This window comes from Sprattus sprattus (genome assembly GCF_963457725.1).
Source record: "Sprattus sprattus genome assembly, chromosome: 4".
Lineage (NCBI taxonomy): Eukaryota > Metazoa > Chordata > Actinopteri > Clupeiformes > Clupeidae > Sprattus > Sprattus sprattus.
In genome coordinates, this window is record NC_137923.1 from 39,931,941 (window position 1) to 39,955,690 (window position 23,750).

Here is a 23,750-nt window from a genome sequence, read left to right on the forward strand (position 1 = left end):
TCAGCCTGGCGCTTACAGATCACGCCGCGCCTCTCTCTAACGGCGGCCAAACCTTACTGTCAGAAAGCCCATTTTATAGCCTGGCTGCATTCTGCTTCTGCCCGTCTGCCTTTCTGCCTCATGCCCCCGATGCCTCCCTACTGCCAGTTACCCCTCTTGTTTGAGCGGAGACCACAGCCATCCGTTGTCAGTGATTCCCATTCTCTCTCGCTCTCCCTTTTTCTTATATTGATGTATATAAATCATGATGATGATTCAATGTATGTATTCATGATACACATGAGCTTTGTGTGGTTGTTCACTGGCACAAGTGAAGGGAGTAAATATAAATAGAAAAATGTGCAAATGAAAGTATTTTAAAGTCAAGTCTCTCTCTCTGTCTTTGAGGAGGCTTACAGTTTAACACACACACACACACACACACACCCACACACACACACACACACACACACACACACACACACACACACACACACACACACACACACACACACAGACACACACACACACGCACACACGCACACACGCACACACACACACACACAGTGTGGCTAAACAGCCACTTGTGCCCTTTTCAAACCCGCTAACTGGTCCTTAACAAAAGAAAGCCAGATTGAGTGTGCCCAGCAGCTTTTGTTTAGTGTGCGATCCAGCAAGTCAGTCGTTAGTACTTTGGGGGCTACAACTGCACTTTTCTCAGGAGCTCTTCACCGGGACGTGATTTGTTAGAGGCAGTCCAGCCAAGGTCCAGCCAAGCTGGATTGATGACCAATATTCTGCCTCTCCGGTGGTCCATCCAGCCGGCATGATGAACATCAGCAAATTACACTAATGTAATCACCTCCTTAATTTAATTCATTATGCAGGATGCATTTAAGAAGCTCGAGCTGCTCCTTCCTCCTTCCAGCTGTAGGGAGGGGAGGAAAAGTGAAAATCAGCTGGTAGCTCTTGCACTCTCTCCTTTCTCTCTCTTTCTTTTTCTGTCTGGTCTGTGACTCTCCCCCAGTCTGGTTTGCTTATTCACTCACTCTCTCTCTCTCTCTCTCTCTCTCTCTCTCTCTCTCTTGTTCTCTTCCCTGCCTTCTCCTCTAGCCCACTCTCTCTAGCACTCTCTCCCTGACTCTCTTTTTCTAAATCTCCCTCCAACTGTCTCTTTTTCCTTATCTTGGGCAATGTCTCTTTTCAGCACAAAAGGGAGCTCGTGCTGTTCCCGGATGTCTGATAGAGAACGTCTGCCCTCTCCGCTTAACCACTTCCACAAACCATGAGTGTGAAACTTGCAGAGAAAGCGGGCAGAAGAAGGCAAAAACTGTGATGGGGGGGCTACGCATTTCGCCCCCCATCCTTATACCTCTGTGGAGCATTCTTGCTCCAGCGAGTCCCGTCCCGTGTGTTTGGGTTCAACTTTGGCCCCATTCCCCTCCCTGCCCGCTTCTTAATGAGCGGGCGGATTACACGCACGGCGGCGCATTCCAGCTCAGAAGCACTGACGCAGAACCGGAAAACTCCCCCGTCTTAATTTCAGTGACACTCAGCGCTTTTCTTTTCGCCCTGGGAGGCAAAGGATTCGCAGACAACCACCCCCCCCCCCCCACCCCCCACCCCCACGGATTGCACGCTGTTATCATCTCTGTGTTGATTTTGCAGGTGCATCTTGGGAAGAGCCTCTGACACGCTTGTCTCTTCAGGGACAAAGAGGCTCTTAAGGCCTCAGAAGCGTCAAGGCCATCAAAAGGATGTTTTTGTTTATAATGTTGCCACGCGTTGGAATATTAGCCCATGAAATGGTGGTCATCTTGCCATCATCATTCTTCATGAAAGCACTTGTCTGTGTTTATCTGACACATGAAAGGGTTGAAGGAAGAACCTCTGCCTTTGATTAAGAGATAGAAATTGATCATGTCGGCAACTACTGGTTGTCTATGAACTACAGAGGAAAACCAAACAGCAGAGAGAGAGAGAGAGAGACAGAGAGAGAGAGAGAGAGAGCGAGAGAGAAAGAGAGTTTTGCAATACGCTAAGAGTGTGAGAGGTCAGAGAGTGTGGACCAGGGGTGGCCACTCTGCTAAATGGCGTCGTAAACAGAAGTTCGGAAGTATTGTGTCAAAATGTGCCCCTAGTACCTAATCTGGTCATTTATTCCCAGTTAACAAATTCAAGCCACAGCGTTTCCGTCAGCACTTGTTTTCAACCCACCACCTCTCCTCATGCCTCCCATCCTCCTTAGTGAAGAATGGAATAGGGAGTCAGGGATAGCACTTGACTCCTTGCTGCACGATCGACCCCTGCTTCAGGACCCTGGCTAGAGACCTCGCCAAACCTCTTCATCTAGCATTCACTACACATCGTTAGCCGTGAAAACACAACAAGTGAAGAACGTTTACAGTATTAGATGTTCCAGGGCTTGCGTGACGTAAACGTACTTTAATGCCATTCTGTCTATCTATTTTTAAACAGTGACAGGCAGTGCTTGTTTTAACACACTCAGCTGAAACATGTGCACCTGGGGAGCAATGTGAAAAAAAAAATGTTTTAAAAAAAAAACTCTCCCTTAATTAAGCAGGGACAGATTGACACACAGTGACTCCACCACCAAAACAAGGATGGCAGAGATCATTATGTCAACAGTGGCTGATCCAAACCCACCCCGACTTTCCCCTTGGTGCACTAGCTGAGTAAATTGTCAGTTTGTGTCAGTTGGCTCAGCCCTGAATAGATCTGTCCATGACCTGGGCTATTCAGAATGTGGGCAGAAGACAGCTGAGAGATCTCTGCACAAACAGTAGAACAAAACATATCCTTGCTCGTGTACTCTACCTCCTCTCCTGCTTATCACTCACTCGCTCGCTCATTTTTTTACTCTTCTCTCGCCTTTCTGTCTCTCTATCTCTCCCCTCTTTCACTGTCTCCTCAAAGAGAAGTGCATAGTGCTGCAGAGAGCCACCCATAGGCTGTGTGAGCAGAGGAATCTTTAATAGCCTTCAGCAGATACGCATCTCAAAATACACCGCCATTTACCGGAGGGCTTTACCTTGTTTCACCCAACTCCAGCCCTCTGAAGCTCCACTCTACAGTTTCTCAGTGACCTTCTACTCAACCTCAAAACTTTCTGCAAGTTCAGTCTCACTAGCTGGGGCCGAACAAAAGACTTGCAGAAGGGGTCCACTGAATGATGCTGGTGCGCAGTCAAGTTTAAGAAAGTACAAAGAACTAACACCTGGCAAACGCTGTCCTGGTCGAAGCATCATTAATGCATTACCTACCCAGGGAACATAGAACCAAATGCAGATGCATTCTTGCAAGTCTTCACAGATTTTTTTTCATCATGCATTTCTGCCAAGTCATTTGGGGAGGCAAATGTGCTTCTGTTTTTCGGTCAAAAAAGCAAAATCCCTCTGTACCCTATGCAAAAATTATCTTCTGCTTAATCTGCACACTTTTTTAACCAGCTGTTCGCTGCTTAATATGTTGGAAACAAACTGGCTCAGACAATGGAGAGGAGCTAATCTCCTGTACTTTGATTATGTTCTCACGTCAGTGAACGGGGCTGCCGTGTCCCTCACCTGCCCTCCTGGCCTCCAAGCAGGCCAGGCCCATCTCTTCCTTCAGCTCCTCATTCTCCGTGGCGATGGCCTCTCCGACGGAGACGAATCGGCCCACGGCAGCGCTGACCGCCTGGCCCACTCTCTGGATGGCGCACAGAGTCTTCTCCGACTTCTTTGGCTTGTCTTTGTGATTGATCAGCGTGGTGATCTGGAAGATGCAAACATACACACACACACAAACACAAACACACAGAATAATTAAATGGTGGAAATACAGATTTTTTTCAAGTTCTACAGCTTTTCATAGGGATGCATCAGGAAAGGGAGAAAAGTGCCCCAGCTTTCATAGCTGGGCGTGTCCAATGTCATATGGGGGGGTAGCAGGGCAGTAATAGGAGGCAGCATTTCCTGACTCAGAGCGGTCATTCCTCTCCACTTTCAGTCATACCATACTACTGCATCTAGCCACCTTTTCCACTAGGGCTCAGAAGCACACACTCTCTGTACACACATTTCCCATAGATTGAAGCATTAGAACATAATTACTTCCATTCAAGCAGTGCATCCAGTCACACACACACACACCCACACACACTTACTGCACTCACTAACTACGCAGGTGTTCCCTGTGAGTGCTAATCGAATTCATCAATTATGTATTGGTGGAGGTAATTGTGGCGTGTGCTTTGGACAGCTCTTGCTCACCCTAATCTCCAGCTGCTCAGCGGGGTCTGTCTCTGAGGTTAAAGGCCAGCTCTAATTGGAGCTCGGCTGTGAAAGATCGCCGCCAACGCCCCCCCCCCCCCCCCCCACACACACACACACACACACACAGACCCAAACACCCTGCCTCTGCACATTCTCCGAGCCCACACACCACGCCAACACCAACACACCTCCCACCTCAACTGACACTTTAACGAGCATTCATTGCACAATTTTTAGCCTTCATCATCGAGATAATAACATTTACTGGATCTTATGTTCCGGGGCTGGGTTGAGTCGTGAGGAGTGGAGCTTACCAGTTCTCGAGGCCATTCTCTCTATTTGTTCTCTAAATAAACTGAAAGGTAGCGTTCGCTTGACATGCTGGACTGAAACACGTGCACCTGCAGAAATGCTGTTAAAAAAGAAAAAAACTCTTCACCACTCCAGAGGAGGATATTGCCTGGGGCTGATGCACTGGAGTGTGTCTAAGACTATCCATTACAGCACAGCGTCTGTGAATCCTGCACTCTCTCCCCTTCCTTCTTTGACAATCATTGTTAAAAAGGGGTACTGCAGAGAAAATGTTCCATGCATGGAGCTAAGAGGAAGGCACGCAGTGCGCTGAGCATACGCACGTGTGTGTGTGTGTGTGTGTAGAGGAGGGGTTTTCATGCTGGGCTGAGCAGCACATCAGACCTTGACGTCACCTACTAAGAGGCAGTGAGGTGTTTGCGTGTGATGAGAATGTTAATCAGAACATCTCTCTATGGTTGTGTGTGTGTGTGTGTGTGTGTGTGTGTGTGTGTGTGTGTGTGTGTGTGTGTGTGTTGGTGGGGGGTCGGGGTTGGGCAGGAGTAGTTCACTGTCACTGACCAGACTTTGACATCACAGGACTAAATGTTTGTCCTTTGAGAGTACAACTAAGTATGTGTGTCTCAAAATGAGAAAAGAGAGTGAGTGGCATATCAGACTTTGACATCACACTCAATTGCCTATTGTGTGTGTTTGTGTGTGTGTTTGTGCGTAAGCGTGTGTGTGAGAGGTATGAGGATGGTCCCTGAATGACTTCCGGAACAGGGGCCCGTTGAGCAGATAAGGGTGTGTGTGTGCGTCACCAACCTCCGCCAGTGTTTGCCTGGGATTAAACACCCCTCTCTGAAAACTCACCACAAATCCTGTAACGTCAAATAAAGACCAAAAAAAGAAAAAACAACAAAAAGAGACAGTGCGAGAGTAGCACTCTCAAGAGGGTAGGGAGCTCTGCATTAATGCTTCAGTCTGTCTGTGATTCTGATTCTGTTAAGCAGAGAGAGAGAGAGAGAGAGAGAGAAAGAGAGAGAGAGAGACGGAGAGCTGTGAGTGCCTCATTCACTTCTTAACACAAGCTTTCCAGAGGAGGAAGCAGCATTCAATCAATGTTGACTCAACACAGGCTGCACAGACTTATCTCTGGCACAATCTTGCTGATGAAGGAAACGCTGACCGCAGATGCAGATGATTGTGTGAGTGTGTGTGTTTGTGTGTGTATGTGTGTGTGTGTGTGTGTGTGTGTGTGTTTGTGTGTGTATGTGTGTATGTGTGTGTGTGTTTGTGTGTGTATGTGTGTGTGTGTGTGTGTGTGTATGCGCTGTGAGGTCATCTGCATGTTTTCATATGTGGCCATGCTTGTTGTTTTATGCATTTGCATGCACGTGCCTGGGTTTGCTTACGTACGCATGTGTGTGAGTGTCTGAGTGTGAGAGAGTTCACACATAGTGTGTGTGTGTGTGTGCGTTTATCTGTGTGTCCGTGTGTGTGAATTCATAAGGGTGTGTGTGCTCGCACACGTTCGTTCCCTGGGGGTTATAAACAAGGTGGGTGGGGGGTTTGGGGCAGCTGGCATTTGTGACACTCAGATGTCCTCCACGGCTGGCACAGCCCCAGGAACTAAAGGAACTAAAAGGTCGAGTCAGTCACCACAGCCTCTGCCGCCGGCCGGCCCTCTCTCTGCCAGCTCAGTGTGCCCCCCCAGCCGCAGCAGCGCCTGAAAGAGGTGCAGCGCTCTTCACAGTTAACCTCTCTTCTTTTCATGGGCGGCAGAGAGAATCAAAAGGACCTTTGCTGAAGAGCGAAGGAAAGAGTAAGAGAGCAATCTAAAAAAAGGACAGGGTGTGCAGTGGAGAGAGGAAGTTGGATGAATGTGAATGTGTTTGAGGGAGATGGAGAGAAATAAAAAGGAGAAAGAGAAATCGACCATGTGTGTGTGTGTGAGTGTGTTTGTGTGTGTGTCTCCTCGACACTAGCAGCACAGTACCCCTTACTTCCTCCTGGGGGGATTAAACCAGAGATAGAGTGGGCAGTGTAAACAGGAACAACTGGGTGGAGAAACATAATATTGATTCGTGGCTCGCGAGCTTCAGCTGCGAGCTCCAAAAACCAAGGCTCTCACAGCCTGATTGATTTCTGTGGGCTTTCAGAACGATGGCAAGATCACTGGGCCAGAACTGGCCCGCAAATGTGGCGCACAGCACACCCTTTAAAAAAATATAATGTTATTGTCACACAGCACATAAGTGTAAAAAATGTTGAAGTTGCTTTGGTACATTTCTCCAATCATCCTTTGCATTTTCATGTGCATTTCTCAAACAATTCATACAAACAGCTCCACACGATGGATTACCTGCAAAAGCCTGTAACTTGCTGAAAATGCTTAGTTTATGTATCAAAGGTAAATAATTACCTCAGTGAATATGACAGTGAATGAAAATTAATGTCCTTTTGTCATGGTTTTTAAACAGTCAAAATAGATAGTCATGTTATCAATATAAAATGATATGGAAGTGTATTTCTTATTTCTAAATTGGCTTTATACCTCTCTCACATAATAATAATAATTAAGACCTTTGTCAGGTTTTTAATGGCACACACGACACCATGGAACACACACGTGCATATATGAAGGCGACACAGGACACGCCCACGCCCACGCGGGCAGGCCTGAGGTCACATTTTCTGCTTTTTCCTATCTTGGACCGTCCTTCCTCAAGGACCCCCCAGGAGCAGTGAGCAGCTTGTAGCGCCCGGGGACCAGGTGAAGTGAACTGTCTTTCTTTGGTCAGGGATGGACATGTGTTCTGATATTTTGCATGTTTTTTCTGTTGGGGTTCTTAGTGAACACGGGGAGAACATGCAAACTCAGCCCGGGAGATAGACAGCCTGAGCACTGAAGGTCTGGGGAGGACCTGCCCCCCAGAGCAAACAGCGCCCCATGCGGGAATCGAACCCATGACCTTCTTGCTGTGAGGCGCCAGTGTAAGCAGTGCAAGCACCTGAGCCACCGTGCCACACACACTCCTACTTAACATTACTTTAAAAATAATGAGAAAATAATCTTATGATGTACACAAGCGACTAGATAATATTGAGGTTGAACAAACAGTTCATGTTAATGTTAATTATGATCTGTAAATGTTAAGTGTAATATTAGTCCTGGCCACACTAAGGAGAGAGCTAATCTCCTTATAGTGAGGGGAAAAAGAGAGTCTGACACTGCCTATCGCTATCATTACCTTGGCTGATAGACTGCCAAGTGCAATCACCGGTGTCTCATCTATCCAGGCGTTTTCCAGAGGCTTCATTAAAGGGACTCTTAAATAATGGACTGATTTCCCCCTTTAAAAAGTTACCCCCCACCCCCACCCCTCTCTGTGTTAAGAGGAGGGCGAAAGGGGAGAACTGTCCGAGCTGACAATGGTGGGAAACATACTCCTGACGGACATCATGTCTCACACTATATCAGGCCTGTTCAACAAAGGCAGGAAACCCTGGCTGGTGCCTTTTGTGGGTATGGTGACTGATTTGGTGGGTTGGAAGAAAGCTTGCCGAGAAAATACAAAAAGACTGTCTGCATCTATGAATGTCACTTTCACTCTCTCATGTCCCTTTTCCCTAAAGTATGATTTCCATCTCTAACCCTGACCCTCCCCCTTCTCTCTCTCTCTTTCTCTCTACCACTTTGTCTCCCTCTTAGTCTCTTTCTCTTTCCCAATCTTGCTAGCATGAGAATGCGCGAATGTTGTGCGAATTTCAATGAAGTGCAGGTTTTACATTTTCAAAAGGCCATCCTCTGCGGGTCTGTCTGATTCAGCGGCGAAGCTCGTCGCCTCGTTTTGTGAGAAGACACGAGCAGCCCCTCATGAAAAGCGACCCAAGTAGCATATCTGATGTGCAGTGGCAACACAAAAAATACCAATCTCTGGGGCCTTTTACTTTAATTTAATCCAACTGCTAATTCACCCCTCATACATAACAGAGGGTTCCTTTTTGTGTGTTAAAGGCCTTTGTTTTCGTGCCCGCGTCCTCATTCACGGCAACAAAAATGAGAACTGGTTACGCTCAAAGACCTCCTGAACCGAGAACATCGAGCGGAACCATTTCAATGGGGTGCTCCGATAAGCGTTGAATTACAGCATGAACGCACACACAAAAAACAGCACATAAATTGAATGAGCCGAGCGGAGGGTGGCCATCACCTCCCCTAATACGGGTGGCTGATCGCTTACTGTGGGCAGACATATCCATTCAGCTTTATGCATGTCCATTGGACACTGGCACCAGAGACCCTTGCATGTTCTGTCCATTTGCTGAGTGAATCACATAAGACTCATTCGTCTGGAAACGTGTCCACACATGTTCTTCACAGCTCTAAAATTAAAAGCTTAAAAGACATTATATAATTTATACATCTGTGCATTATACTGATGTATACTGTATACATACAGTCCAAAGTATATATAATATGTGAGGGGGGCTGTGTATTAAAGATAGATAGATAGATAGGAAAACCATTTAAAAGAAGAAAAAAAAGTGTACGCAGTTCATTGAGGGGGATAAAGGAAATGCATGGCATTCTGTTCCCTCATCAATGGCCCTGTGACGTCAAGCCAGCTCCTATTTCAGTCTCTCTGCTCTGTTGAAGGCCCCATTACATTCTGATCAGTGCACTCTCAGGAGAGAGAGAATGCCCAAGCCCTGCATTCCCTCCTAATCGCATGCAGGACAGAGGGGAGGTAGGGGGGGGGGGGGGAGAGAGACAAAGATAGAGGGAGAAATACAAAGAGGGAAGGAGGGAGAGGGAGAGAGTCAGAAAAGGGTAGAGAGAGCGAGAGAGAGAGATAAAGACAGAGATAAATCAACAGATCAAGGGAAAAGGTTTAGGTAGCAAAAAATAGTTCCAGGGAGTGACCGAGAGGCAGAGAAAGCTGCTCAACTGCACAGTGGCTTCCATCTCGTCTCCTGCTAAACGTCTGTCTCCTCCAATCAGCTGCCGGCACCGGAGGTTTGATGTTAAGAGAGTGGACCTAGTTGCTCTTCTAGCACCCCCGACCTCCAGAGAAACTCAACCCAGATGGGGGAGCCACTTCAAACCACCACCCCCTACTACCCGTGCATGTGAATCCTGATTAATATCTTCACTCTGACGGGTGGCGAAAGGGGGTTGAGGCTGGTGGACTAGGGTGGTGTGTGGGGGTTAGGTGTGGGTAACAGGGTTGGGGTGCATTATGTAATGGGGGAGGGAGGGAGGGGGTCTGTAATGTACCGTAGCCCTCCGTTCTGGTCTGCAGCCAACGAGTGGCGAGGTGGATGATTAAGAGCAGAGAGCGGAACGGGGGCGGTGGAGGCGAGAGCAAGGAGTGCAGGGACAGCTCACTGGCCCCAAGGCCTAATACAAACACACACACACACGCACATATATACACACACACACACACACACACACACACACACACACACACACACACACACACACACACACACACACACACACACACACACTACAGACATCTCTATATGGATCTCACTATACATCTACTGAGTTAATCTCACTTCATAGCGGACAGAGTACATTTATAGACCGAGAGGGAATTTCATCTGTGGACAGAGACCGTGCATTTGCTGCCACAATCTACAGACTGAAAGGGGGCCTCTCTCTCCACATCTCTGGACAGTTAAAGGGTCTCTCGCTGAGCATCGCAGACAAATAGTGAGAGTACATCTCACTTCCCATCTGCTGACAGAGTGCATTTCACTCTCACTCTCGCTCCAGAGAGAGTAGGTTTCACTCCACAGAAGCCTGTTAGAGGTATAGGAAGTCGCCTTGGTAGCAAGCAGTTACACCCCTGACAGGTTACCAAAACAAGTTACCGCAACTTGATGTCTCCTTCTTTCCCTTGGCACTGGCCCGCTGAGCCGAGGAAGGAAAAGCTTTTCAGAAGCGCTCACTGGAGAGTTTCAAGTTTACCGGCACACATATTTATACTAAATCAAAGTTCAATGTTGGGGGATGTGACTCACGCGTTTCCTCTAAAGCTGTGTAGGTAGTAGCCATCATTGGCTTCCCACTCAGTGGTGCTGATCATTGTTGGTGCTTGTTGCGGTCAATGTGGTGGGCTGCACCAAGTCAGAGGAGGGGAGAGTGTGTGCACTCAAAGGCAGAGAGACGGGTCATTGAGAGGGTCAGAGTAGAACCAGGCGAGAGTGTGTTAAAGCAAGCTGGATGTTTACTTCGGTGTGGAACAAGTAAGCACAGACACAGCTAAGAGCCATACACCCCCCTCCTGGGCACACTAACCATTACACGCTTACACACACACAGACACACACATGCACATGCACACAGACACACACTCACGAGCGCAAACACACACACAGCAGCAAATTAATTTCACTCCCGAGTCTGAAAGAATACGGTCTGCCTGTTGTTTCACGGCTGTTTGACAGGCTGCATAGAAAGAGGAGGTTATAAAGGGCAGATAATTGAGGGGGTTACTAAGCACAGGCACAGCTAAGAGCCATGGGGTCTGGTACCTCGGCCAAGAAGGGAATCAAGCGCACCTTGCCTAAGTGTTTCAACGTGTCTGTGCTTCACACATCCAATAGGAAGCCTGGGCTGAATCTTCCACCACATAAGGGTCTTGTCAAGCACACTTTACTAAGTTTTTTCATTTTGCAGTATTTGCCCACATTGCAAAGATAATACCCTAAATCCCTGTGCATTTTCACGCTTGACTCTCAGGCGCAGTTAAGAAATCTCAGTCCTGCAGCATCCTGGCAGGGTAGAAACAGACTGTCAGGCTAGGAATCATAGTCGCTCCAGGTCAAATCAACCAGCGGACAATTCATGGCTTTGAGAGGGGGTAGGCCCTAGCCGGTATGGGGGTTTCCTGGGGACTTTATCTTTATCTTCTGCAGACACTAGCCTATCCCTTCATCCTCTTCTCAAGAAAACAAAGCCTGTCAGTGTACACCACTGTCATTATGAAGGGCCACGGAGGGACCGGATGAGGTGAAGCAAGAGCTGCTACTTATCGTCGCGTGCAGACATCGCCCGCCTGGCTGTGGCAGGGAGAGGGAGAGGACTGCAGGGTAATCAGAGCTGGTGATCCTATCAGAAGCGCCTTCGCTGGCCGATCTTATACAGATGGCTTCTGGGAGAGAAATGAATGAGAGAGAGAGAGAGAGAGAGAGAGAGAGCAATTGAAAGAGAATGAGAAATGATGAAAACAAGGACAGAGGAAGAGAAGGAAAACATGGACTGAGTATGAGAGATAATGAGCAGATAGAGATCTGAAAGAATATGGGCAAAGCCATAGAGAGGCAAAAAAAGATTCAGAAAACATGAAAGAAGATTTGCGAGAGACCTCATGTCCAATACGTGCAAGAGAAACGCCAATTAAGTAAATAACACCAATTGACAAGACCAGGCTCTGGCATTGCTTTTCAGGATCATTGACGGCAGCAAGATTGACAGAAGTCCAAAAATCAGGCAAGTCTTGGAGAGGAAGGTGAGGCGGGGACAAGCGAAAGGTTACGTCTTCCGCGATTAGAAGATCAATCACATCTGACATTTCAACACAAATCAGTTTAGCGCACGGCTAACCCTTGGCAGCTTGCAGGGGCCTCTCCACCTGAATGGCCTCCGTAACTTTAGCAGCTAACTGTGCAACCGCGGAGTGTGCAAAAAGGCAGTAAAGAAGTTCAGCGGTGGCCCTGTGCTCACAAAGCAAGTCTTCCTTTATTCCATTTATACCCATAAAGTAAATAAAGAAGTGTAAGCGAGCAAGTAAGCTGGACGCTTTTTGTTGATTGTCAGCAGAACAGAGATGGGAACTACACACTCAACTTGCTTATATTCAAATAGAAGATGTCTGGTTGCGATGTACAGCATATTCTAAGAAGGGAAAAGAACCAGCACTCTTTGAATACACTTACGATGTAATTTTAATGCAGCATGCAGCACCAAATATATTGATGCATTTCAGCCAGAGATCTTCTACAGTGTATGGCGTCCATAGAGCATATTGTGATGCATGCTTCGTATAATAATATATTCAGTCCTATCTTCTGACTCGACTGTCATGGGACTTTGACTGGCAGGTGAAGGCCATGCACTCTGGAGGTAGTGCTGTACTTGCACAGCGACTGAAAAGGTTGCGCATTTGTTTGTGTCCTTGCTGCGAGTTCCTTTCTCCTGACGCTCCTCTCATTCAGCACATACTGTGGAGACACAATGGACTCTTTCATACCGTACCGCGCGTGATCGGCGAGGGGGGGGGGGGGGCACGGGGGGGGGGGGGGGGTGGGGGGATGGAGGAGAGAGGAGAGAGAGAGGGTGTGTGTGTGAGGTCAGGGAGAGATAAGCCTGTTAGACGGGAGCATGTCTACATTGGTGAAAGGTTCTCCTCCAGTGCTAGGAACCATCTTAACAGGAACACACAGCCACAGAACCGTGTTGGTCAGTCCCATAAGCGCTTGTAACACAAGCCGCAAAGGTCGGCAAAGGTCAGTCACAAGGAACATACCTTCATTTCTCACACCACCTCTGAAACACCACCGTAATCACCTTAAAAGGTAACAGCAAGTTAACAACTAACAGCTAACTTTTTCCTCTCTCTGAACGCTTTTTCTCTCTGTTAAAGACAGCGAAGCAGCAATTTCAGGGGTGATGGAACAGTCTGTCCCCAAACATAATCTTTTCCTCAGCTCCCTATTCTCTCCTCTGATCTGCCAACACACACACACACACATACACACACTAACACATTCACATACACATGCATCCGCACTCTCTCTCACACACACATACACACACGCATGCATACATGCACTCTGTCACACACACACACTGATTCTTCCAGCTTTAATTACATTCATTGTCCCTGCAGAACTGAGAAGGGGTGATGCTGGTCCTCCCGGCCCCCTGTGGCAGAGGTGAGGCTGGAGGCCGTGGAGTGTGAGGTCACAGACGGAGCACAGACGTCCTCCTCCTTCCCATGAGCCCCTCTGACAGACACAACAGCCAGAGTGCTGTGAGCTAATCAGAGGCAACAGGAAACCCCTCAGTGGCACACACTCTCTAAAAGTACACAAAACCACACACACACACGCACACAGACACACACACTCTAGAAGTACACACACACACACACATGAATGCACACACACACACGCATACGCACACACACACACATGAATGCACACGCACACGCACACACAGACAAACACACACACACACCCATGCATACATGCACACGCATACACACACACAATCACAAATGCCCACTGAGTTCAGCTCACTCCCTGTGTGACCCCTTTCCACCCAATTTCTCTCACTCTCCCTTTTTCTCACACATCCCCACACCAACACTCATCTCACACTAACAAACCCTCTGTCTCTCTTTCCCTTACTCATGCACGCACACACACACACACTCACACACTCTCTCTCTCACTTCTCTTAACCTCACAGTACCACATTCGCTCTGTCTCCTTCTCTCTCTATCTTGAACACACACACTCACACACAAACAAGCACAGTCAAAGAGTGCTCTTGACTTTAAGTTTACATCCTCCTTTGCTTCCTCTTCCTAAATTGAATCTGTATCAGACTACGCAGGCTGGGACAAAAGGCACTGAAGGAAAAAACAACTGTGTTTGTATACATGAGTGTGCGTGTGTGTGCGTGTGTGTGTTTATGCATGCAAGTGTTTGAATCTGCTGGTGTGTGCTTGACTCATGGCTCCCTCTCTCTTAAAACCATCCACAGAGAACCAATTTCCGTGCATGTTTACAGTCAAAGCAGCACACACGTCTGAGGCTCTAAACACGCAGCTGCAGAACAATGACTGCTTTTTTCACAACCCCCCCACCACTACCACCCCCCAACCCCCTCCACCTCTGAACACACATCTTTCAAAACAGCCATCATCTGATGCAGAGCTTGCATGATAAGCTGAACATGTGATCCTGTGAATTGTATTCATACAACTATTGAACATTCACAGAGTAGGCGGAGAATATATGGTCTTGAAAAGCAGAAAAGTACCTCTTGAAGATAGTTTGCCCTTGATAACAGAATGAATAGAAGGATGAGTAGAGGAAGGAGAAAAGAAAAAGAAAGAAAGAAACCTACATGCATGGATAACTCAGTGTCTAATGAGTTCTAGGAAACCATTACCATAACCCTTAAAAAACAGCCATGAATCCTTTCCTCTCCTGCAGTGTGAAGGCGAGGAATTCATCCATTACTGAGGCTTAGCGTCTAAACTAGGGAGTGATGGAGGAGCAGACCCAAACCAAACAGTGGGAAGGGCGCTACTGATTGAGCCAGAGAAAGACAGGGAGAGACGGAACGATAGCAGAGAGAGACGCAGATTGAGAAAGATAGAGAGACAGAGAGAGATAGAGAGACAGAGAGAGATGGAAACGGGAATGGGGAAAGGAAGCAGGGAGAAGATGAAAACCACAAGGCACTAGGGTTCTAAGGGGGGAGGAGGAGGGGGATTTGGGTGTGGGGTGTCAAAATAGCAGATAATGATATGCGGTGAGATCTCCACACCTCTTCCTGGAAAACGATAACACACACCAAAGCTGTTTTCAGACCTGCACTGCAACCCTGAACTTATCTAGACATTACCAGGAGGTATATAGAACACCAATGTCAGAATCAGTTGGACCGGACATTTAACAAACTTTACCCTACCACCTCCCTAGTAGGAAGTCTGTATAACGTCCAATTGAGCCTATGGGTGAATAGAGCAGGTCATTGTCCGGAGGAGTCAGAGAGAGTGGGCGTTTTGATGACACCCCTCGACCTTCATGCTGCCTTCACTCTCACACGTTGGTAAAACAAATAATACATACCTGGAGTTTTTTTTTACTTAAACCTTGATACATATAGCACAACCACTACCCAGCCACATAACTATTAAGCTAGTTAAACTGAACAGCCACACAAATAAAATGTAATTCAACGCAATTCAAGGAAAACAAAGTTTTTCATGTTCATTAGATAGGTAGCTAGATAGCTAGTTCATATTAGCAACAGCAAAAAAACAATCACAAAATTGCTACTGGTAGTCGGCTATGTTTAGTCAGTCAGTGTAGGTAGCTTACAAACCAGCTTTCATAGGGCTAACTAATGTCCAACCTATTTGTTTTGTTCTGTAACCCGAAAACCACAGGCCAGGAACACCTGTATGTCTCTCCTTTTTCACCGTATGGCAAACCGAACAAAGTATTACCACTAGGTACAAACACATCTGACGGGACAATCTCTTGTTGTGTCCTACATGTGTGAAAGGTCAATTCCAGACACCGTCCAGAGTTCTTGTGCCACCAGCGGCTTGAAATGTCTCTCGAGTCACTACCTGGAGCCGACAGGAGCACAGATCGCCTCTATAAAAAGAGTGTTAGACTGTGACACGACATGCTGGAGAACTTGACTGTTTCTTCACCCGACCTGTTATAGCTCTGCTTCACGCCAGCCATGACAGTGGAGATAAAAAAGAAGATAAGATCATCAAAGTCATCTTCTATGTTGTCTGGTGACTAGGGTGTAGAAAAGGCAAACATGCCTTGGGGTTACAGTATAACTGGGCAAAAAAAAAAGAAGAAGAAAAAAATGTCAGTGTTTACACAGAACTGTGTTTATGATGGCATTAATTTCCCCCTCAGGGACAGAATGTTCTAAGTCAGAGAAAAATGATGGCCCCTAATAACTAAGGAGGGTCTAAGAGGGCTCTCCTGGTTCCTGTCATGTTCAGCATCCACCTGTCAAAAGGGTTGAGAACCTCAGTATGTAAGGGTCTACTGTGCGTGGAACACATACTGTTGGAAAACCCTGCTGCAGTGCCTTTCACTTATTGATAGGGGTGGGTACTTATATAGCTAGTGTGGGATGCATTTTTAATGGCAACAATGAATTATTGATAGGTGTGTGACTTGCGCCTGTGAATTGGCGCACCTCAAGCGGTCGGCAGGCCTGCTGTTCAGGCTAAAGTCAACACTGGTTTAACTGTACAAATGGTCCCCCCAGAAAGGTTAATTATCCCATCTCTCTGCATCTCCCTCTCTGGGATAATCATCTTGTCTGGCCTTCCCTTAAAAAACATCTGCGTTAACGCATTCCATGTGGTGTCTTCTCAAGTACGTGTTACCAAATGGTACCTTAGCCTGTTGTAAAAGTGAGGCTTTTCCACTAGTATCTCTATATCTTCCAGGTCTGATGAACCAATTCACTAGAGCTCCAAGCAGGTAACAGATTTTAGGATGTGGGCCTCTGAACATGTCCCTGACATTTCAATTCAAATCCAATTTAACATTTCCCCTGAAATGCCTTTCAGATGTTGAAGCAACCATGACATCCATATGACTGAAATATAAAAATGACAGCAGTAATACATAGCAATGCTGGTGTGATTAAATCACAGGAAAAGCTCTCCAACTGCATTGGCGTTCACGAACAGGTCCTAGATGTCCGTGTGCGAGCAGGTCCTTGCTGTCTGTCTATGCGGGCAGGTCCTGACTGCAGAGAGGGTACAGAGTGTCTTTGTTTTCATTTGGGGCAGGGGGGTTTATTCCATCAAATTCCAGTCCAAGGGTGTGTCGGTTTCAGGGCCGTGCATTTCAGGCTTTCTGCTTTTTGTTTCCTCTCCACCTTCCCCATGGGGCCAACCTTTTACGAGGAGATGGCATTTGTTTAACCTGGCTCAGAGTCGCCCCAGAGAGCGCCAAAACTCTCCACGTGAACAGTGGCGGGGGATCATTTATCTATGTGTGCGGTCTCAAGTGCACCTTATTACATGCAGACGTCTGCTGTCTGTGCAGATCTGTTTCACAACAAACACATTCATTCAGGAGGAGTTGCTTGGCACTGCTGAAAAACAAATGTTTAGGCAACAAATGTGCCTACATATATTCAAATAGTTAAAGATCAGAGCCAGGCATTTGAAGGTTTTTTCTCTGTTGGATTTCCTTTAGTTGTTTTCTTTCATAATAACTTAGAAAGAGTATGCCAATATATAAAATATCTTTAACTTTCCTAAATAGCTGTTGATAACTTAACTGTATAACAATATCATATCAGAGGCAAAACACAGACAGAATCTGGACTGTATGCCTTGTAGCAACTTTATTTTTTGTTTAAACCTGACTTGGCTTGCATCTTTGATTATGCCTCGCCTCATTACCTTTTAAAGAGGAAACGAGATATGAAAGGCTTTCAAATACCCCTGATTTCCCTGCTTGATAAATTCCTTGTTCCACTCGCTCCTTTTATGTCTTAGACAACTCTATCAGTAGCGAACGTCAAAGGCAGAGGAGCCATCATTTTTTGCTCTGTCAGTAGAGAGAATAATCCCTGCAATGTCTTGAATTTGCCCTTACGGCTTTTGTGTTATCGGCACAAGCATTCGAAGATGAGATGGAGAGAAACCGTTCTTTTTTTTGCTCTGTCATTAGTAGAGAGAATAATCCCTGCAATGTCATGAATTTGCCCTAACCGCTTCGGTATTATCACCACAAGCCCACAGAGATAAGAGGCAGCCATTACAACAGAGTTAGAATACATTTCTGTCAAAAAAAAAAAAAACATTTCGCCCTTGGGCACCACTAAATGAATTGCCCATTGAACCTTCTGACATTTTAGCACCGGCAATGAGTCCAGCAGGAAAGATGGCTCTGGCAGACTCTGAGCTGGGCAGCGATGATTAGGCTGCTGATCACAAAAAGTCTTGGCACGACTGATGGCGGGGAGAGTTAATCAAACTTAATTGTGATTCACAGACTTTAAGAGGTCCTTAACTTCCACAAAACAGAACGTTGTTGCAGAGACTCCTCCACTGTCTGTTTATGACTGTTTATGGCAAGTGTCAATGATCTACCTGGTCGTCTGACGGCATAATTAAATCTCGTCATCTGCCAGCCAGGGTGTGGGCTTGAGAGTTTCCCCCCTTAGTCGCATTAATGAAACCCTAACCGCATGTTAAGCTGGATCCAACCTCAAGAAGACACTTTGAAGATAAGATCAGTGTGTTTTGCGAATGGCGCGACGCTAAATCTGACCGAAAAGGGGGTTTCCCCCACCTGAGCCGTCAGGTATTGTCAGGAGCGACGGTGTGAGGACTGGTGCGTCTTCTACCCCAAGGGCAAGCAGGTAAACCACAAAAAAGGATTCCTAGACCTGCCTTATCTCTGACATTCAAAAAGAGAGGGAGGTGCGAGGGGGGGTGATTAATTACATCCATAAATCGCTGAGGCTGTCACGGCAACAAAGGCCCAGGTTATAAAGAGAACAGGATGATGCATTATTGGATTCAGCCTATGATCGCTGTGTTAAGAAGTTCATGCCTGCCCGGGGAAGTGGTAGTAAGGCACATACGACAGCTATGCAAGTGTGTATCCAGGTCTCGAGTAGAGATGCACCGATTGCAAAATTCTTGGCCGATAACGATTTCCGGTTTTTAAGGAGGTCTGACCTGCCAAAACCGTTTTTTCCGATACCGATTTTCTAAGAAATAATTATAATCATATAATAGACACCATATTTGTTTGGCTTGAGTACCCTTCTCCCGGACAACATTGTGCTTATATAACTGCAATTAAAACCACAACTAGTGGTAGGCTATATGCTATCATAACTCCTCTTTTCAAGAATAAAACATCACAAATAAGAAATAGAGTGAGAGTTTTAACAGTGCCTCCTGAGCAGATTTATTTTGAACACTGACATTCAGCCCAGTTTACAGGTCAATAACTAGGATAAAACTAAAATAAATACAAACAAAAGATAGAGTGCACTATTGATAGTTTTCAGCTGACGTCAGAATGACCAGCTAGCGGGCAAAAAAGACGTTCCACAGCTGTTTAACACGGGAGTTAATACAGGGACCACCCACCTTTCAAGCTCTTTTAATATAAGTTAGTAAAATGCCAGACAGTTGTTGCTCGGTTGGCTGTTTAAATCGGCGAGGAGGCAAGCCCAGGATTAGTTTTTATCGCATTTAAAACCCGCTACCGCTCCTGCCAGCTGATCAAAAAAATGTTTATTTCGCCGTGGCTGCCAGCTGATTGTAGATAGCCTGGGTGCCATCCGTTTGTAAGCATTCCACTGATTGCTGCCTTCTGATCAGTGGAACGCGTACAAACGGATGGCACCCAGGCTAGATTGTAGACGCCTTCTGCGTCAACTTTTCTCGGACACAAAGTAAAGTAGCCTTACTTTTGGAGCTGGAAATAAAAGCAGTCACCCTGTTCTGGTCGCCTAATTTATCAGAATAACTACCTAAAATGGGAATAAATCAAGTAATAAAGACAAGAAACAAAGCATCAAAACGATTCAAAGTGGATTACCCAGCTGCTGATCTACCTAAGTACCTAAGCAAGCAAGTAGGCTAGGCTAGTGTATTTTGTCATTCAACTAGTAATACTACAATGTCAGTAGAAAATATATGGGAAGATCATTTAAGTTGTCATTCGCCAGACAAGCTTTTCGTAGCCTACTTAAACCAGGGACCGTTTAAACCAGGGAATTGTGTCAAAAAATAAAGAACATCGTTGGGTAGGCTAACGGCTGCTAGCTTACAGCAGGTACCTCGCTAGCTGGTACCTAGTTATTAAATGGCACGATCTTTGCGCTGATTATGAAGATGGTTTTTAGTTTTCACCTTCCGGACGACATCATTGTGAACCCAACCACTTCTGAAAATTAAATAACTATCTGTGCTTTTGTAGGCTTTCAGTTTTTGAGATGTGTCTGTGGACGGATTTCCTATTAGATAGATGTAAATATCTCCACACTGGAGCTCAGACAGGGACTTCGGGGAGGTTAACGAAATACAAATGTCAGGACAGCTGCAGTAAATGTATGACAAGTTCCTAATTTGTTTTCCCCTCTGAATATTTCTGTCTGGCTATAGTGGTATAGTCTGTGGTTGATGGCAATCGTAGTTGAGTAGGCACTGCTCGAAGTTTTGAGAGAGCCCTAACACGGACGCTACACATGTCTTATTTTTGACTTGCAAGCATTACAAACAGCGTGTTTTGGGTCGTCCTGGAACACAGTGAAATAAGTCCAAATCAGCGACATGTTTTCTTCCGGAGTCTTGCTAGTTTTTAGCTGTTTTGCTCTGGGCGCCTTGAGCTGCTACGCACCGCACATGCGGGTAAGTTTGATCGGCCGAAAACCGGAAATTACGACAGTGACCGGCAGGTCACCGATTGTGGCCGGTTGGATATAAAACCGGCTTTTTTAATCGGCGGCCGATTGATCGGTGCATCTCTAGTCTCGAGCCTTCAGAAGATGCCCTTTGACCTCCTTTGCCTCTCCCTGGAGATGGCCGCCCACCACTAAACTGCCCCCCCACCCCACCACCCCTTTGCCCCTCGTCTGCACACAGAGCACGAACACTCTTTCTGCCCCAGGGAATGTGAAACCTGAGACTGGTGGCAAAATGCCGTGACCACCCTATCGTCTGCACAGAGGAATGCACCCTGACCAGAGGCACACACCACACCACACATACACACACCCACCGTACATCTACATGCACACACAGACATGCGCACACACACACACACACACACACACCGTTCACCGACACAGTACATCAACAAGTGGTGACACCTGTAGAAAGGCTCCACTTCAGTCCATGTATGCCATCACATAAATACTTGTAAGATATTAGGGGTGGGGATTCTCTCTTAAACGATTCTGTCCCGATTCAGAAAAGATCATAATCGATTTTGTTATTTAAAAAAATAATAATGGTTGAAATGCAAGCTGCATCGATTATTGCATTGTTTATAGAAAGTCAAAATTGTGACAAGGAAAAGCTCTTTCTCTAATAAAAAAATAGAGAAGGTAATTCATCTGTTGATTTTCTTTAATTATCAAACACAAAGTAGGAAGTGATTTTAGTCTCTGATTAGCAAACTCGAATGTTTTAAAAGTCAAAATGCATCGATAATCGTTTTATCGGTTTAGAATTGATAATCGATAATAGGTTTAGAATCTATCTAATCGTTGACCTCTGAATCGGAATCGAATCGTGAGGTGCACGTGGAGTAAGGAGTGCTGTTCAGTGCACGTGGAGTAAGGACTGCTGTTCAGTGCACGTAGAGCCATAAGTAAGTAGCAGCTCCAACAGTCTCAGGGCTGTCTGGGGCACAGAGCACTTTCACTGGCGCTGTCCCCTGCTCCCTGTCCAGTCATTCTACTGTCACTTTCAGGTCAGGCACCACCTGTCATCCAGCCCCAGTGCCCCCTGGGAAGCAATAAAACTCTGAGGACAGCTGTTTCGCATAACCAAGCATCCCTCCATGACTCTGTGTCTGTGTCTTCTAGGAGACGAAACACCAAACAACCGGGGGAGGTTGGTGGAGACGGAGACGGGGGTGGGCTAGGGCAACAGATAGGACCCCATGTGATGTGATGAGGGCAACAGCAGGCTTTGGCACCCCTTCCACACACACATTAACACACACACACACACACTCACAGTGTGGGAAATTCCCTGAGATCCGCCAGAGTAATCCTGCCAGGGCTGTTGGTCCTCACTAGACACCCAACAGGCATGACAAGGAGATAGGAAGGCTCCTGCCTAGGGATGGGAATTGATACCAAGGCCATTATCAATTCTGCTTATTGGTCCATTAATCTTCATTAATTCCCATATTGACTCCTGATCAATTTGCTGTGTGGAAAACAAGTAGACCTACACAGGCTTTCAGCAACAGCAGCAGTTTTTTCTCTCTGAGTATGAACACAGCATATAATATTTGCCTAATAACATCTATTCATGTTAAAGTACAACGTTCCTTTTCTTAAAACGATATGACTGGGGAAATAAGTAAAACTGACAGTTTAAATAAAATAAATCTTCTTTGGATATATAGGCATGTATGCGTAGAAACATTTGAATACCTTACATTACTCCTTTTCAAAAGGGAAGAAACCAAATATAAAACTTGTACATAAGATTAAAACATTTTCTTGAGAAGAATTAGCATGCCTGCTTTCTCTGAGAGGATCCTCTATCTCTCTAGGCTAATAGTTGATAGATGAAGGATGTCTGAAGACTCAAACAGGTTTGGGCAAGATCTGACACCAGGGGCAGTTTGCCTCTTCTCTGCCACCTCCAGAGAGCAGGGTCAGCTGATACAGAGATGGGAGTAGAGACTGACCAAGAACATGACACTACAGTCCATGAGCCCTTTCTGAGTGAGGGTCCAGATCTTAAGTTTATTCTGCTTGCTTGCCAGAGACCACGCATTGGCAAAGAAGATGCTAGGTAGAGTTGGCCGGTGTGGGTTTGGCCTTAGCTTAGTTTGACGTCATGTCAAATTCGTTTTTTGCTATGCACAACAGTCAGAAAAACATGCCGGCATCGATAAAAGGAACTGATAACCTTGGAGGCATATGATTGCAACGGATCAGACAATTTGGGACCAGTTCTCAACTGGAGCTGGCTTTCAATTCCCATCCCTACTCCTGGTTCTCTGTGGACAGGCTTCATACTGTATAAGCGGCAGCGCTATCACTGTTTATCTGCGTGGAGGTGAAGGGTAGCGAAGAAGCGCAATAATCCACAGAGCTTTAGTGTGACATGATTGATGCGGCTAATTAGCCTGACAAGCAGCTTCCTAGATCTAAAATACCGCAGGAAGAGTGTGGTAGCGTCTACCACATGTGAGAATCAAAACACATGAAAGTGCATTGTTCCTCGCGGTCGTGCCAACATTTGACCTTTTGCTTGTGTCTTTCAGCACTTCACATTCATTATATCCTCTATGCCAATGCACTGACTTGAATAATCTGCTATCAATGTCAGAAAGGGAAATGTTTCTTTTGTTGAAGACTTCATTAAAACAATTTTGAATACAGATCAATTTGTCTTTACCCACTCTGTAGTTCCTGAATGATCAATAAACACATGAAAATATACAAGCTATAAGCCATCCTGGGATAGAAATACAATTCTGCTATGAATCATATCATGATATTTGTTTTTGTGGAGACAATGAGGAGAGAAAGCTTGAAAGTGAGACACTCAATCCCTCAGTGCACTGTGAGTCAGAGAGCTGTGAAAAGGATTTATTATCTTAGCGACTGACTGACTGTTCCACCTCAGCTACAAAAGAGAGGCACCAGGAAGAAAGGACAGGTGGTGGTGGGGGGGG

At 46.1% G+C, this 23,750-nt stretch overlaps 1 protein-coding gene across 2 annotated transcripts in view; it reads right to left on the minus strand.

Moving 5' to 3' along the window:
* The window catches only part of ctnnal1 (catenin (cadherin-associated protein), alpha-like 1), a 49,665-nt gene that overhangs the window by 19,445 nt on the left and 6,470 nt on the right, over window positions 1-23,750 (minus strand). For both annotated transcript variants that reach the window (XM_080837820.1, XM_080837819.1), the window contains exon 2: window positions 3,564-3,753. In XM_080837820.1, coding sequence (XP_080693946.1) covers window positions 3,564-3,753 — 190 coding nt within the window. The remainder of the gene's footprint in view (window positions 1-3,563; window positions 3,754-23,750) is intronic.